This window comes from Mobula birostris, chromosome 3 (genome assembly GCF_030028105.1).
Source record: "Mobula birostris isolate sMobBir1 chromosome 3, sMobBir1.hap1, whole genome shotgun sequence".
NCBI lineage: Eukaryota > Metazoa > Chordata > Chondrichthyes > Myliobatiformes > Myliobatidae > Mobula > Mobula birostris.
In genome coordinates, this window is record NC_092372.1 from 61019111 (window position 1) to 61037670 (window position 18560).

Consider the following 18560-nt stretch of genomic DNA (forward strand, 5'->3'; position numbering starts at 1 on the left):
TTCCTAGTGCTGTTTTCAGTTTTAGTGAGCAGTTTCCACATCCAGCTGAACATTTTACCTCTGTTCTGTTAAATTTTCACACAAGTTAAATTACTTCAAGACTTAAGTATCAAGTGAAAACACATGTTCCCAAAATGTTGATTTTGAAATGGGAGATGGGTTGAAGGGATACATTTGAACTGCTGCAATCAAAATCTTGAAAAAGAGCAAACTGTGGGACCACCTCCACATTACACAAAACTGCTCTTAAACCACTGGTGCAGAATTCCAGGCTTTTCTAAAGAGTAATTCTTCATCGAATGTACTCAAATAATCACCTTACTGGAATATCATAGAGGTTTAAAATGCCAGATCCTGTTTTTCTGCTCTGGACTTAACTGCAGTAAGATAAAGAACAGACTTGACATGTATCCAGCAGCTTACCACAGACTGCTGATTAATGGACTGTGAATCTGTAGGGCTTCTCAGTTCAGGCAACAGAAGTGCTAGTGCTTTAGAAATCTGCAAAAGTATGCCAAGCTTACTGCCAAACTTGATCCTCATTTGCCTGCTCACAACAAAACTATTTATCCAATTTAAAAGAAATCACGAGCAGCAGTTTAGGAGTCATGCTCTACATGATAATTCAGTGCCCCTAGGATAAGAATAGTCAAGGAAATAAATGGATTCTTGCTGAAGAGCAAATTCTCCTTCAAATTCATTTTCACTCCTTTCCTTAACAATAAGCCTTGCCCTTTACCCACACAAACTATGTCTCTAGCCTGGTGCTACATACCAATCCATGCTCATCATCCCCAGAGCAGTTCAGTTACTTTCCATCCCTGCCAAAATACTATAAATGTTCAGAGTTAATTATATCCAAAGTAACTTTGATGAAGGCTATCCATCTCTTCTCATTAACCTGTCTGCACTCATTTAACTGCACATCTCCAAAACATCATTGTCTAGGTATTGAGGCTACACTCCTGTTCCTTTCTCATCCACTCATTTGTACCACATCGCTCTAGAATCTGTCCTTGCCCTTCTTATCCATGTCACCTCACTCTATAAGCACACTGAAGAAATCCAGCTGTCTCAATTCTGCACTTGGGAACCATCAGGACCACACAAACTAACACTGCTCACTTCCACACTACTGAAACTGATTTAAGCTACCATCATCCCCAATTTGATCACTGTTCCAAACTTTCAAATTAAATGTCAACCAAATGGCCTATATTCTTAAAAAAAAACACCAAGTCTAATTCAACCTTTACTTGCACTTTTGGTATACTGACTCCCAGATAAGCAGGGCATATTTTAAAATTTCCATCCAAATCCCTTGTGCCATTATTCCACTAATCTTCCAGAACTATCTTCCAACAAAATTTACATGACTTAACACTAGCTTTTCAGCTTTCATCAGCCAAAACAGACTTTGAGGCCTAATCCAATTAGATTTTGTGATCAAGTGGTCCATTTGCTTAATAAGAAAAACACTACCAAACAGAAACCCTCAAACCCATCACCTGTTCTTTCCACAGTGTGCCACAAGTTGCCTTCCAAGCCATTCTGTTTCTAATTATTGATATGTTAAAGCAATGGATTATATATTGATTTTAGGAAAGCATTTGATAAAAGTTCCCCATGGTAGGCTTATACAGGAAGTCATAAAGCATGGGATCCACTGGAACCTGATGGCATGAATTTGAAATTGGTTTGCCCAAAGGCAGCAGAGGGTGGTGCATGGTATGTATTCTACCTGGAGGTCAGTGACTAGCAGTGTCCACCAGAATCTTCTGGAACCCCTGTTCTTTGTCATTTCTATGTGAAAGTGGAAGGGTTGTCAGCTTCAGATTTGCCATGGAGGTTGGAGATGTTGTGAATAGTTTGTCATAGGTTACAACGGGATATGCATTCGCTGCATACTCAACAGCAAGTCACTAATTCTATTAACTTACTAACTTAAGACAGCAACTCCATTCATTCCCTGATCACTGCCTTGCCTGATCTCAAGTACAATAAAGATTATGAATCTAAATAGCTATCTAAATTAAATATATTATTACACTCTAAAAAGTGAGACGCGAGATCCTCACAAAACTAACACTATCTCAGTAACACACATCAAAGTTGCAGCAGGCAGCATCTCTAGGAAGAGGTACAGTCGACATTTCAGGCCAAGACCCTTCGTCAGGACTGACGAAGGGCCTCGGCCTGAAACGTCAACTGTAGCTCCTCCTAGAGATGCTGCCTGGCCTGCTGCATTCACCAGCAACTTTGATGTGTGTTGCTTGAATTTCCAGCATCTGCAGAATTCCTGTTGGTTACTGTAGCTCAGTGTCAATTTTGTGAGGACACCAACTCACTAATTGGAGACTAAATCTTAAACAGTGAAATTAGTATAAAAGTAAAACTTTGTTTCCCCATGACCTCTGGAAATGAAAAGTGTTCTGAATGAACAATTTACCATGAACACTACCTTGGTATTTTCTCCTTTGTTCAAATTAACTTAATTTTCTTTTATATATACCTATTGTAATGTGCTGCTGCTACAAAGGAACAAGTTTCATGATATATGCCAGTGATACTGAGCCCAATTCTGATATTGGAAACATCTGGTTAGGTAGCATCTGTGGATAGAGAAATCATTAGTGTTCAAGTCTAAGCCCTTTATTTGAAAAGTCCAAACCTGAAACAAAAACTCCACTGGAATGTACTAAATGCTGGCAGAACTCAGCAATTCAGACAACATCTATGCAGGGAAATAAACAGATGATGCTTCAGGCCAAGACCTTTCATCAGGACTACAAATGAAGGGGACAGAAGCCAGAATAAAAGGGTGGGGGAGGGCAAGGAGTACAAGGCAGCAGGTAATTGCTGACATTTCTCCTTCCACAGATGTTGCCCAAGCTGCTGAATGTTTCCAGCATTTCATGAATCTGGAATTTTCTCACCCAGAACTGTGCAAGCCAAACCACATTATATGTTTGAATTTGCAGTAAAATTTTTGAATACGATTCAAGGATCAGACTGAAAAGTGATGAGCTACAATCATAAGCCATATCTAAAGTGACACAGACTGAAGAAGCATACGGTCAACAAGTATAATCTGAGGAGAACAAGAACACCTGCACATTCAGTCCTAAAATTGTTATAGTGACATTTATGACTTTGACAAAGTTAGAAGCAAATCTTAGACCATAAGATACAAGAGCAGAATTAGGCCATATCTGCTCCGCCATTTCATCATGGCTGATCCATTTTCCTTCTCAACACAATTCTCCTGCCTCTTCCCGGTAACCCATCACACCTGACTAACCAAGAACTTATCAATCTCTGCCTTAAATACACCCAATGACCTGGTCTCCACAGGCCCCGACAGCCACAAATTCACGGCCCTCTAGCTGAAGGAATTTCTCCTCATCTCCATCTCTATTCTGAGACTGTGACCCCCCAGTCCTAGACTCACCCACAATAGGAAACATCCTCTCCACATCCACTCTATCAAGGCCTTACAATATTCGATAGGTTTCAGTAAGATCTCCCCTCATTCTTCTAAATTCCAGCAGGTACAGCCCCAGAGCCCTCAAATGCTTCTCAGACGATAACCCTTTCATTCCATTTCCCTTCCTCACTACCAACTCAACCTACAAGTTAACCTGCACGAGGACCCCCAAGTCACCTTGCACCTCTGATTTTTGAATTTTCTGCCCATTTAGAAAATTGGCTACACTTTTGTTCTTTCCACCAAAGTGCCTGATCATCACTTCCTGACACTGTATTCCATCTGCCACTTCTTTGCTCATTCTCCTAATGTCTAAATCCTCCTGCAGCCCCTCCGTTTCCTGAGTTTAACTGCCCCTCCATCTATCTTCATGATGTCTGCAAACCTGGCCACAAAGCCACCAACTTCATCATCCAGATCAGTGACATAACAAAAAGAATCAGTCCCAACAATGATCACATGGAACACCACTAGTCACCAGCAGCTAGTCAAAACAGGCTCCCTCTCTGCCTCCTGCCAATTGTCTATCCACACTTGTATCTTTCCTGTAATACCATACATTCTCATCTTGTTAAGCAGCCTCATGTGCAGCATGTTGTCAAATGCCTTTGAAAATCCACTGATTCTCCTTTGTCCATCCTGCATGTTATTTCCTCAAAGAATTCCAACAGATTGGCCAGGCAAGAATTCCCTTGAGGAAACCATGCTGACTTTGGCCTATTTTATCACGTGCCTCCAAGTATTCTGAGATGACCTCAAATGAGCTCCAACATCTTCGCAACCACTGAGGTCAGGGCAACTGGCCTATAATTTCCTTTCTTCTGCCTCACTCCCCGCCCCCAAAGAGTGGAGTGAGATTTGCAACTTTCCAATCACCCAGAACCATGCCACAATCCAGTGATTCTCACAAGATTATTACTGATGCCTCCACAATTTCTTCAGCTACCTTTCCGAACCCTGGGGTGTAGTCCATTGGGTCTAGGTGACTCACCTACCCTCACACCTCACAGCTTCCCAAACACCTGCCTAGTAATAGCAATTTCACTCCCTTCTGCCCCGACACTCTTGAACTTCCAGTATACTGCTGGTGTCTCCGGTGAATACATGCAAAATACTCATTTAGTTTATCTGCCATTTCTTTATCTCCCATTACTACCTCATCAGTGCCATTTTCCAGTGGTCCTATATCTACTCTCACCTCTTTTTCACTTTATATGTCTGACTTTAATATACAGTATTTGTTTTTTGCACATTTTTAATCTATTCAATATAAATACATTGTAATGATTTACTTTATTTTTTCTCTTCTAGTATTGCATTGAACTGCTGCTGCTAACAAATTTCACATCACATGCCAGTGATAATAAACCTGATTCTGAAGAAACATTTGGTATCCTCTGATATTATTGACTTGCTTGTTTTCATAGTTCACCTTTTCCCTTATGACCTTTTAGTTGCCTTGTTTTCTTAAAAGCTTTGCAAACCTCTACCATTGCACTAATTAAATTTTAAAATCGTCTTTAGAGAATCCAAACAGCTTTTCAATTAAGCCAAATTATCCCAAGTATTCCCTTATTTACACTGGTGGAAGTAGTGATGTTTAATTCCCATTATAAGGTTTCATCCATGCAATAGACAATAAAGGTTGGAGAAGACGAACAAAGCTTAAAAACCCTATCCAGAAACCTCACCTGAACTCCGGGTGTGTCTTGTACTTGAAGTGCAAGTTGCTCTCGATCTACTTGTACTTGTCTGGAGTATAATGTACCTGAAATATTACCAGCCGACAGAATAGAGAATTAATTTTCGATTGAACAGCGGAGTTGATGCAGGCAAAAAAGAAACTTACACGGTGCCGCAAATCAAACTTTTATGTATTCTCAAAATAGGAACTTACCTGCATTTCTTTCATAGTCGCCAATAAACCTCCTGGTTAAAAACCGCACCACCAAAGCTGAAGGAGAAATAAATGGGATTGTGAAGTTGCGTGTAACCCAGACATGAATCCTTCAACACGTCCCCTCCCTCTCTCAGATAATGCATTTGACAGTGGACGGGTAGCCGCTAAATTCCAGTAAAGGATTTTTCTCCAGACCGCTATTCCCCAAAGGAAAATAACTCCGATTTTCTCCATTTGTCAAACCCCTCCTCCGCCGCGTGGGGGACGCGGCCTTGGCTGCAGCCGGCGTCGGGGATCTCAACAAAACACACATCAAAGCCCGGCGAACCAACCTGACTCGCCTCGCAGCTCAGCTCCCTGGGCTCAGAGCCACAGGCCGCCACACCGACTGACGCCTGCAGTAAACCCACCGGGTTACGCCCGCCCAGAGCTGCGCCCGTTTCTCACCCGTTTTGCCCACAGCGCTGCCGCCGATGACTGCGATCTTGATCACCCGGTTGCTAGGGGTGTACTCCGCAGGTCCAAGTTCCTGAATCGTCGACATGCTCTGGACCAGGCGCATATCAAGCGGTGGCGACGGAAAGTCGGCGGGCAGCCGGGGGCAAGACTAGAGCGAAAATCGTGGCGAGAAGTTGAGAAAACACCACCTACAGTGGTGATCCCGCAAGCCGCCGCCGCTGCCTCAGCACAGGACGATCCCCACCACCCGCGTCCGCTCTCTCAAACTGGAGCCGCGACGCCCGCTCGGCTCACTTTTATAGCCAACCTGCACGCTGCCTCTGATTGGACACCAGTGATTCCACCGATTGGATGCTTGCAGAAGGACGTCATCTTACCTGCAAGTCCTCCATCTCGCCTACCACTGGGTTGCTGCCAGCCGTGGCTAAGCAGGGGAGTGCGCACACCTTGACTCCGTGGCACCTGGCCCAATACCCCCTATCGTTACAGAAAATGTTTGAAATATTCAGCAGGTGTGAGGATATGTGATGCGGCCTGACCTGTTGAATATTTCTAGCATTTTCTGTTTTAAATGTTTTTTCCGGCATTGCAGTTTTATTATTTTCATCCCCTATTGTTATTGTGTTTAGTCTATTCAAATAGACTTGTGAGAGCAATCATGGTTTTCTCTTCCGTCGGATTAGATTCTTAACATTTCACTGAGAAGGAAATCTAAGCAATGCGAATAAACAGGTGTGTAACTTCTATTTTTTTTAAATCGTAGCATGTTTCTATGGTACGGTCTAACCTCTTCAATGCCAAAGCGACCCTTATGTGCAAAGAACGACTGTAGCTTAGTAAAGTATTCAGTTGTCCCTAATGGTTGGCATGTAACTTGAACTTGTTAAATGACTTCAGAAATGTCCAGCTTTAGGATAAACTCTCAAGGGTGCAAAGAAGGAAGCCATTTGGCCCATCGAGTCCAAGCTGGCTCATCAGTCTCATTTCCTCCGCTATATCCCAGATTTGTCTTTTCCTACATGATCCCATTTGATTTCCTTTGGAAATCATACCAGCCTTCTAGGCAGTGAGGTCAAGATCATGGCCACTGTCTGCGTAAAAATAGTTCTCTCTCAGATTGTGTCCTGTCTCCTGCCCCATTCTGTGTGTACTCTGGCTCTTCTCCTTGTTTTAACATTGAAATGGGTCACACATCTATCAAATTTCATTTCAATCTATTCTTCTCAAAAAGAACAAGGCCTAACAGTAAAGCAATATAGTTCAACCCTGGAATTATTTTGGGAAATCCCTTCTGCATTTTGTTGAGGACTTTCATATCCTTCTTAAAATGTGCTAAGCAGAAATGGATCAATTGTCTTGTGGCGTAACCAGAGCTTTAAATGCAGTATAAATTTCTACTTCTGCATTCAATATTTTAAAAATTCAGGATCTCCTATGCTTTGCCAGTTGCTCTCTCACCACATCTTGCCACCTTCAAATATCTATGCACATAAACCCTCAGGTTTTTCTTTGATATTTTAGGATGGTGTTTTAATGAAACCTATGTCGCCTCTACATTCATTCTATAAAAATGCATCACCTCACACTTAGCTGTATTAAATTCCACCTGCCACATGTCCATCCATTCTGCCTGCTATCCATGTCCAGTTGCAGCAGAACAATACATTGGCATCAACATCGATTTATTTAACTTCCAGTAATCACTCTACTTCCTCACTCCTTCCCTTTCCCATTCTCCATCATTACGATCTGCTCATCGTCCTCCCCTAGTTCTCCACCTCCTCCTTTCCTTTATTCCATGGTCTACTGTCTTCTCCAATCAGATTCCTTCTTTATTGGTCCATTACCTTATCCACCTATCACATCCCAGCTTCTCACGTCATTTCCTTTTGTACCCCACCCACCCACCTTCCTTTCTCATCTCCTGGACTCACCTACTATAGAGTCATAGAGCACCACAGCACAGAAACAGGTCCTCTGACCCATCTCATCTGTGCTAAACTATTACTCTGTCTAGTCCCATTGATCTGCACCGAGACCATGGCCCTCCATACCTTTCCCATCCAAACTTCTCTTTAATGCTGCAATCAAACCTCATCCAAAACTCCTTGCTCCATCTTCTGAGTGGAAAAGTTCCCCCTCAGGTTCCCCTTAAATATTTCCCTCAACCTATGACCTCTAGGTCTAATCTCACCCAACCTCAGTGGAAGAAGCCTGCTTGCATTTGCCTTATGTATACCCCCTCATAAATAAACCTCTATCAAATCTCCACTTATTCTCCTATGTTTCAGAGAATAAAGTATAATATTGAAATTTTCCCTAGGTCTTCAGATCCTGGCAAAGTAAATTTTCTCTTACTCTTTCAATCTTATTGATATCTTTGCTGTAGGTAGATGACCAGAACTACACACAATGCTTCAAATTAGGCCTCACCAATGTCTTATACAACTGCATATAATATGTCGACTCCTGTACTCAATATGAAGGCCCATGTGCCAAAAGCTCTCTTTATGACCCTATCTACCTGTGATACCACTTTCAAGGAATTATGGTTCTTTATTCCCAGATCCCTTTCTTTTACCACACCGTTTACTGTAGTCCCACCCTGGTTTGTCCTCCCAAAGTGCAACACTTTACACTTGTCTGCATTACAATTCCATCTGCCTTTTTTCAGCCCATTTTTCCAGTTGATCCAGATCTCTCTGCAAGCTTTGATAGCCTTGCTCGCTGTCCACTCTGCCCCAGTCTTGGTGTCATCTGCAAATTGACTGATCCAGTTTACCACATTATCATCCAAGTCATTAATATAGATGGCAAACAACAACAGACACAGCACCAGTCTCTGTGGCACACCATTAGTCACAGGCCTCCAGTCAAAGAGACAACCATCTCCTACTCAGCTTCTCTCACTAAGCCAATGTTGAATCCAATTTATTACCTCATCCTGAATGCCAAGCGAATGAACTTTCTGGACCATCTTCTGATGGGGAACTTTGTCAAAGGCAAATGTAGAAAATGTCCACTGCCTTTCCTGCAACAACATTCCCGATAAGCTCCTCCAAAAACACTGTAATATTGGTTCAGCATGACCTACCACAGACAAAACTATGTTAGCTATCTCTACTCAGGCCCTATTTACCCATTTATTCATATATCCAGTTGCTTAGAATACCTTCATATAACTTATCCACTAGAAATTCAGGCTCATTGGCCTATGATTTCCTGGCTTATCATTAGAGCCTTTCTTGAACAACTTTTAGCTATTCTCCAATCCTACTGTACTTCACTTGTGGCTTAGGATGTTTTAAATTACTCTGCCAGGGACTTTGCACCTTCTGTACTTACCTCCTATAAAGTCTGAAGGGACATCTTGTCAGGCCCTGGGACTTATCCACCCTCATTTGCTTTTCTCCCCCCTCCCCTACCTTTTTATCCTCACTTCTGTCCTCTTCCCTTCTTGTCCCAATGAAGGGTCTCAGCCCAAAACATTGACTGCTCATTTCCTTCCACATGTACTGCCTGACCTGCTAAGTTCCTCGAGCATTTCGAGCATGTTGAATGGTAATACTGGCAAATTTTGAAATTTTACTTTATATTCCAATAAAGTAAATAAAATATATTCTCTATAACCCAATGTGTTTTATTGAGATACACATCATTTATATATCTGAAAAAGACAAGTTGCCCTGGCAGAGCCTTGTGAAGTGACATTATTTACAATCCTGCAGTTAGTAAAATATTTACCTCAACTGTCTTTATGCAGGAAGACAATGATTCTCGTAATGCACAATGTCAATCAATCTTTCATGAAGAAGTCAAACATTTAGACCACATCCGCCACATTCTCTTCATGAACCTTCTCCAGTGATAGTTCTAAAAATTCAGTTGCATTACTCAAATACAATCTGTCCTTCACAGATGTGTGCTGATATGTCCTCTGGTCATCTATTCCCTCATTATTGTTTCATTATCATCATTTTATACTGCTTTATACTGTAATTAGTATGAGTGTTTTACCCCCTTTCTTCAACAGATGACAATTCCCAATACTCTGCTACCTCCCCTTGTATTATGTAGAGGCTGGAAAATCAAGGTCTTCCAATACTGTACCTCCAGCTCACTTCTCTGAGCAACCTGGCATGCAAGCCATGGGTCCAGGTAAATAATCCCAACTAAGCAGTACATCCTGCCCACCAATTCTCACCACATCCATTGTTTTTTTTTTAACCAACTTTTGATCAGCATTTATTTCTCGATTAAGTGCTATTAAAAGCATTCAATGAAGTATTCTAGCCCTACCCAACACTTCTAAAATTAATCAGTTTATTTCTCCCTTCTTATTTCCTTCCAACAATTTACATGATAATAGAAGATTTCAGTGTTCTCTTTTATACCATTATCATACTTTGTTTTATTTTCCTGCTCATTTCCATTCACACTCTGTTGTATTCATGTAAATTGCCAAATCTCTCAAAGCGTGATGGCATAGATATCTGGAAAATATTTTCTGGGAAGTACCTGGACGCTAACACGTGATTTTCAATGTAGCATTGATTATGCTGCAATTTGGTTTTTAAACCTTGATTAAAGTATCCTCACTGGCTTATAATTAAGCAAAACTTAAAACTTGGCATTGAGGTGTGTTTTAGCTTCAATAGCCCGTTGTTTCAGGCTTTGTACAAAAATACATTGGAATGGTAGCTTTTTCTGCTTTTATCTCTTAGAGCAATTCTTCAGTTTACTCTTTCCACATGACAGGAGCTCTCAAGATAGCTAGTGGAAGCTGTAAATTCTGGGTCTGAGGCATCTATTTTTATCATTAACTGCACCAAGAATCGGTACTGAGCCCCTCTTTGGTCTCAGCCAGCTCCATGAACAGTTTTGTATAGTTGTGCAGTCCAACACCAAACTGTCAGCAAAAGCATGCCATTCCAAGCTCCATCACTGAAAGCAATCTCAGGGAGACAGAGGATAACATTCCGGAGTGTGCACAAGGGCACTGGGAATGCCTGGCCCATGATCTTTCAAATTGAGAAATTTGAGTCCCTGCAAAGGGATCTCACAAACTAGCCACTCACTCACTCACTCTATCCCTCCATTAAGCACGTCTAGCCGACTCCTGACCCACCTGTAGAAGAGCCTGTGATTTCCATGTGGACTCATTTAGTCACCACAGAAGTGGTATGGAACTCATCCCCAGTGCTTAAGAAGAGCACTTAATTAGAATATTTGGTTTCTTATTGACAATACTTCGACAAACTTGCATCACATGATTATTTCCTAATGACAGTTGAGCTCTCAGTGGCAAAAGACTTTAGATTCTAGTGTTCCTCTGAAGACAACAAGTTAGATTCTTTGTTACTACATCAGTGAAGCTAGGGTGAAAGGCAGTTCAAAGTGCGCAGATGTTACAGGCAGAAGATCATGCAATGAAACCTCAAGGAATGGTAATCATTTGTAAACCAATCATCCCTGCCCCAGCACATCTCAGATTGAAGGCAGCATCCCAGCACCAATCACATACAATGGTTCCTACCCTGAGGTCTCCAGGGCAGTGTTCTTGGCTCAATTATTTTCAACTGTTTCACCAATGCCCTTGCCTCTACACAAATACAGAGGTGGGTTTGTTTGCTGAGGGTGCTGGTGCGCAGTGGTATATCAGATGGTGTTGCCGCCTCAGGTTTCATCCTGACGACACTCTGTGTGAAGTTTACACATGTAACTGCGTGGGTTTCTGCTGGCTACTCTGGTTTCTGCTCACAACCCAATTATCCCTAAGTGGCAAAAGGATTAAAGTAATCGGTGTGTGAGAGAGAACAAGTTGTAGGGAAACAAAGAAATAATAGATTTAAACAGATAGGTTGCTCCATTGAAAACTGGCATGGACTGAATGGTCTTCTTTCATGCCCTGATAAGTAACTGAATAGACAACATCCAGTTCCATTCACAAAGCAATCCATGCACGCAAGACTGAGACAACATATAGATGTTTAAAAACATGAGTACGTGCTACATGATTGGCAGACAATACCCATCTCCAACAAGTGACAGATGAACCATTTCCTCTTGCTGGTCAACAGCATTGCTGTTACCCGACACCCCATCATCAAACAGATTATCTGGCCATTGTCACATTGCTGGTGAGTGTTTACTGTGTAGAAATTGCCTACAGCAATTTTATAATTCACAAAGTAAATCATTGGCAGTGCTATGTTTTTGCATGTCCTTAAAGGAACCAATAATGTGCTATATAAATGTTCAACATCCTTACTTTCCCTCTTTCACACAGTTTTTTTTTCTAGTTTATGTTGGTAGTGGGATAAATACCATTTTGGAAACTGAGAGTATACTTTGTGTTTTTTTTAAAATAGTTTCATGCAATCTTTTAAGGCTATCTGAGAAATGAGATGGTACTTCTCTTATCCACACGATATTAAAGAGAGAAGCAGGGTACTTTGGTGCCAGCTATTCACTATTATAATTCTTTTCCTCTTCTTCTGCCTTACGCTGTCTGTGGTTCTACTGGTGCCAAACAGCCTTCAGTATGTTGACCAAGAGATTACTCAAAGTGTGAGCTGTGAAGGCAGGTGAATCTCTCCCTGGTCTATTTATTTCAGCTTTTTACTAAACAATATATTTATCTGGGTTGTGGGTTTTCAGTTTGTTCTGATGTGATAAATATATCTACAAAAAGGAAATATCACAGCACATATTAAAACGTTTGCCAAGCATTCAGCTGGTAACAGATTGGACATACTCAACTTTATAAAGGACATTTATCCTCAAGTAGTCCTTGATGGCCCCTCATCGTGGGACATTTCTATATCACAGACGTATTTGTTTCCCACACAACATACTCCTCCACAAGCAAGAGAGAACAATTCAAGGACACAAACATCAGCTGCCAAATAGCCACCAAATGGATGGAGAGAAGAGAAATCCTTTGTTTCTATCTGACTCAACTCTGACTGCAATGGAGGCTCGAATTGATGTGCTGTATATGGAAGATTGGCACTACAGTATGTAAACAGTTCTGCTCATCAATCTCTGGATGAGAGGTTAATTTTTATATTTTCCAGGGAAAATACAGATAGTACAGTTAGCTCTCAGCTAAGATTCAAATGTTGACTTGAAAGCAAACTTAAAACTTCTATTTCCACTGGCTCTGTTACTTAGGTAAAAGATTACCTTGTCAAGGAAACATGCTACATGTTTAAATCTGATTCAGGGAGGGTTCTTGTAAACAAATTGTGCACCAAATTTATTTTAGTACAATGTATTTAGTATTTTAGTAAAAATTGTTTTGTCCTGGTACAAATCCAAGGCAGAAGAATCTAAGTCCTCTCACCAAACTCATACTTTTCATTTCTTTTGCAAATTTGTATTTTTTTTGTTATTTCTTCAAAATTTATTGATCTTGATCGCCACAGTGTATACACAGCAGATCTTTCTGAGAGCCTCAGAATTTTAAAGGAAGTGTGATCTGCCATTTTTACATTCTACTTAAGTTTCATTAGAAGTAAACTTGCAGCAATAGACCCTCCTGATGAAGGGTCTCAGCCTGAAACGTCGACAGTACCTCTTCCTAGAGATGCTGCCTGGCCTGCTGCGTTCACCAGCAACTTTGATGTGTGTTGCTTGAATTTCCAGCATCTGCAGAATTCCTGTTGTTTGCAGCAATAGAGTTCAGCCATGAATAATAACAATGAATGAATTGACTTTTAATTCTTGTTGTCATTTGAACTCTTTACCAAATGTAAACATTCTTCTCAGTTTAACCAAACAAAAATATTGGCATAATGAACTAAAGTGTAATTGTATCAAGATTAAAATATCACAATGGCTATACTTTGCTAGGAATAAATAGAGAATTGATTGCAAATAACTAATAATCGATCCACTCAGCAAATTGAACCACTGAGCAGCACAGCAGTCCGGACTCGCACTGTCTCAGGTTAAATTGCTGATTTATATGGAATTAGCTGATAGCATGGTGGTTGGAGATCTACAATTTATTTACATGCCAAGCAAGCAGAAAACTGTCTGCGATGACAACAAGTGCTTGTGAGGAAAAATTAGGCAAAGTGAACAAATGAGACTCTTCAGTCAATTTATGCAATGGAAATAGGCACAGAATGCCCAATCCTTCCAACTGTTGGTGTGGATGTCTCTGCAGAAGAAACTATAAAAGTTATGGAATATGCAGGAAAATATAGTTGGCACAGGGCAGCTTTGTGTTGCTACATGTCGTCTCAATTGGCCATTTGGCTGAGGAGGAATTTCTTTAGCCAGAGGATGGTGAATCTGGAATTCATTGCCACAGATGGATGTGGAGGCTAAGTTGCTGGGTATATTTAAAGCGGAGATTGATAGGTGCTTTACAGTAAGTTTGTCAAACGTTACAGGGAGCAGGCAACAGAATAGGGTTGAGGGGGATAATAAAGAATGTACAGCAGACTCAATGGGCCGAATGGCCTAATTCTGCTCCTGTGTTTTATGGTTTTATGGCCATCACATAACTGCCTTAAAAAGCTCAAGGTCATGACAAACTCAAACAGTACAAAGGCAAGCAGATATTTTCTCTGCTTGACAGCACAATAGACCTGGGGTTAGAAACTAGGAGCCAAAGAGAAAAATATTTGAAATGATTTGTTTAAAATTAGGAAAAAAAATCATCGAGTCATGGAGATACAATGTGGAAGCGGGCTCATCAAACCATTGAGTCAACCAGCCATTTTACACTCAATCCCATACTAATCCCACCTTTTCATTTTCTCCACATTCTCAACAACTTCCTTGGATTCCATTACACACTTGGGGCAATTTACAGTCACTAATTAACCTGCCAATAATCATGTGTTTGCGGTACAGAAGGAAACCAGAGCATTTGGAGGAAACCCACATGGTCAAACAGGCAATCTAAGCCAGGACTGGATACAGATCCCTGGCACTTTCAGGCCATAACGCTATGAACTACCCACAGAAACACCCCTATACTAACCCACAGAACTCCCCACAGAACCACCCCTATACTAACCCACAAAACTCCCCACAGAACCATCCCTATACTAACCCACAGAAACACCCCTATACTAATCCACAGAACCACCCCTATACTAACCCACAAAACCACCCCATACTAACCCACAGAACCACCCCTATACTAATCTTATGAACTACCCACAGAACTATCCCTATACTAACCCTATGAACTACCCCTAGAGTAACCCTATGAACTACCCACAGAACTACCCCTATAGTAACTCTATAATCTACAGTACGGAAACACCCCTATATTAACCATATGATCTATAGTACAGAATCACCCCTATAGTAACCATATGAGCTACGTATGGTATGAATCACCCCTATAGTTCCCCGCAGAGAAGCAGAGCTCGAAGCGATATCACTGGCGGTATGGTGGTGTAGCAGTCAGCATAGCACTATTATGGCACCAGTGACCGGGCTTCAATTCTGCTAGTGTCTGTAAGGAGCTTGTACATTCTCCCCATGACCACGTGTTTTCTCCGAGTGCTCCAGTTTCCTCCCACATTCCAGAGATATACCGGTTAGTAGGTTAATTGGTCACATGAGTGTAATTGGGCTCACTGGGCAGGAGGGTCTGTTGCTGTACTGTATCTCTAAATAAAATCTTTGCACAAAAAGTAATACCCTGCAGCTCAGGACTCCTTACAGCCAGATCATGACAGATAAGCAGGAGAGGCTGGTTCATCTGTAGCAAAAACACCGGAAGCTGTTCAGGACCGCACAGGTAGTCAGCATTACCACGGCAACCACTCACCAGTCATGGCAGGCGTAACTCACAGACCTTGCCAGCAAAGCCAACAGTGGAAAGCAGGGAGACTGAACGGTCTCCTGAGGGCAAGAGGAGTCATGGGATACCTGGATGGTCATTAATAGTCCCCATATTCAAAGAGACATGGGAATAATGGACGTTTAGTACAATACCTGTGATCTGTGAATGGGGATAGAGGCATCAGCTTGTGAGCTGTCAATATGTTTATCGGTGGAATGATGGACATGAAAAGTAAAAGATACAGAGAGCAAGGAGCATTGTTCACAGTCAGGAAATTTGACCAGTAGCCTAATTTAAATAATTAATATAAAAGTGACAAGCATACTGGCATCATGCCATTCCATACTAGCTTCTGATAAATATCGATCACCATCAAAATCTCGCACAACCACAATGCTTTAGTTCAACATGGTAAGCAAACAATGCTACAAATCAGAATCAGGTTTATTATCACCAGCATGTGACCTGAAATTTGTTAACTTAGCAGCAGCTGTTCAATGCAATACATAATCTAGCAGAGAGAGAGAGAAAAATAATAAATAAAATAAAATGTAATAGATAAACAAGTAAATCAATTACGTATATCGAATAGGTTATTTTTAAAAATGTGCAAAAACAGAAATACTGTATATTTAAAAAAGTGAGGCAGTGTCCAAAGCTTCAAAGTCCATTTAGGAATCGGATAGCAGAGGGGAAGAAGCTGTTCCTGAATCGCTGAGTGTGAGCCTTCAGGCTTCTGTATCTACTTCCTGATGGTAACAGTGAGAAAAGGGCCTGCCCTGGGTGCTGGAGGTCCTTAATAATGGACGCTGCCTTTCTGAGACACCGCTCTCTGAAGCTGTCCTGGGTACTTTGTAGGCTAGTAATTGCAACGTGCTGTACAGATGAGGAATTAAGTTATTATGGTTTCGCTAACCAGGCAGTGAGCAATGGTTATGATAGTGTTGTGCTTATTGTTGTCAGAAAAGCTGACAACATTCAATTTTTTCACTGTTTACACATAGAATGCAAAACTGTGATGTGGGTGGCCAATGCAATGAATAGGGAGAAAAATCTGATTTACATTCCACGTGCATTGCAAGAGAAAAAAAGCTGAATCATTGTTTTATTGGGTACTCAGATTTATGCAGTAGAAGGCTGCTGTAAGAAATAAGAAGAGGAAGAAACTGGGAAACATATCCACCACCCCTTATGGATGTAAACAGGAAACAAGAATCAGTATTTTGCTTCCTAATATGCTGTGGTCAACTCATTTGGGACAAGGCATTATTTACTCATGAAAAATAGTAAACAACGTTTCCTTGCATGAAAAGCATGTTGTAACATTAATCCTAATAGTTTGGTGGAAAAATACATTAAATAAAATCTGGAAGGAAATCCCACACCCATTCCTTGGAACTTTCCACCTTTTCCAAATTCAAGACATTCAATGTCTTTAATTAATCTGAGCTAATCTCTCTAGTTATCTTCCAAAATCTTGTCTGATAAAATTTCTATGAAGTAAAGTGCCTTGGAAGATATCAACCCTGTAAAGGTGCTGTAAGGTGTTGCTGTTTTCTCTAGTTCAAAGCTGAACTAAAGTATCTCCCGAATCACATTTTATTGTTACTGTCTGGAGGATCTAGCTCTGAAGAATTTTCCAAAGACAGGAATAGCATTTGCAGCATTTTGTTTCTGGCAAGCCTGTGAAGAATATTTGATATCAATCCAAAAAAAACAACTGCAAGAACCCCTTAAAAGACAAAGATGACTGAGCAAAGGCACAAAGGGAGCACAGCAAAAGGTAATGCTGTCATACTAAACAGATATTGTATTTATTTTTAGGAGAAGATAATCCAATGTTCCATTCTACTCGTTTCTGGCAGAGGTATTATTTTTATTAATAGAATATTAATGCATTTTATTACGTTTTCTTTTCCAGCAGTTCATAGTTACAATACCTATAAACTATAGTGAAATAAAGAGTTCAGCTCTAAAGTGGTGTCCTGTGCTTTGGTGTATACTTTCATATCTCCAGCATCCCACACGTTCTGTGCAAGATCCTCAATCAGGATATATGTGTTCTTCCAAAGAAAGGTGGATGGAATTGAGATAAATCAAAATTTGCCAGCCTCTTGGGCCTAATGGAATTTCCCTTTATTCATAAATTATTATAGTTTCATATTCTCTACTTGTGTTTTACAAGTATTTACGAAATGGGAATAGATAGAGAAAGAGAGAGAGAGAGAAAGAATCATCTCACGAATAGGGCAATGACAAGCACACTCTACCCGCTGGACACACTCTGGTCACTTGCCAGAGCAAAGGAATACATCAATGGCTCCGCAGAAATTTGGGGCTTTCCTTCTGGCTTGTGATCTACAACCTCTTGCTGGAATACGGCTCTTGGGACCAAAAGAAATTAAAATTTCTTGACATTCAAAAGAAGGTTCACCATCAAAGAATTCTCTGCAGACAGCAGTGCCTTGTAGGAAAGGTAGCAACCAAGTGATGTACTACACAATCACATAAGTAACGGGTCACAGAATGTGTTTTTAGTAAAATTGGCCGAAGAATAAATATTGAACAGGACACTGAAGAAAATAAGTGTGTTCATCTTTGAAGCAGTGGCCTGCAAACTTTTCCCTACACTTGAGAAAGTGGATAGTGCTTTGGTTCAGTAGCACATCCAAGACTGCAGCACAGAGTCCTGTGCACTCTATACATCAAAGTGTTAGAGTGGGTGATGTGGGGTGCAGAGTGCAGAGACATAAAAACTGTACCAGGGGCACAGAAATTTCTTCCCTAGCTTCTCAAAATGTCCCCTAGTTTCTCAGGAAAAAGAAACCCTAATTACAGTTTTGGCCAAGAAATTGCTGCAATTTCTAGAACCTCTGTTTTCTGAATCATAGAGACAG

General features: G+C 40.9%; 1 protein-coding gene across 2 annotated transcripts in view; it reads right to left on the bottom strand.

Annotated features, from left to right (window-relative positions):
* rasl11b (RAS-like, family 11, member B) overlaps nucleotides 1-18560 on the bottom strand; it is a 74530-nt gene that overhangs the window by 4173 nt on the left and 51797 nt on the right. The window contains exons 1-3 of one of the 2 annotated variants that reach the window (XM_072252714.1): nucleotides 5835-6126; nucleotides 5385-5441; nucleotides 5179-5255 (exon numbers count right to left, since the gene is read on the bottom strand). In XM_072252714.1, coding sequence (XP_072108815.1) covers nucleotides 5179-5255; nucleotides 5385-5441; nucleotides 5835-5949 — 249 coding nt within the window. In that variant the 5' untranslated portion in view covers nucleotides 5950-6126. Of the gene's footprint in view, nucleotides 1-5178; nucleotides 5256-5384; nucleotides 5442-5834; nucleotides 6127-18560 lie in introns of those variants that run through there. The other variant, XM_072252715.1, reaches the window with a different exon arrangement.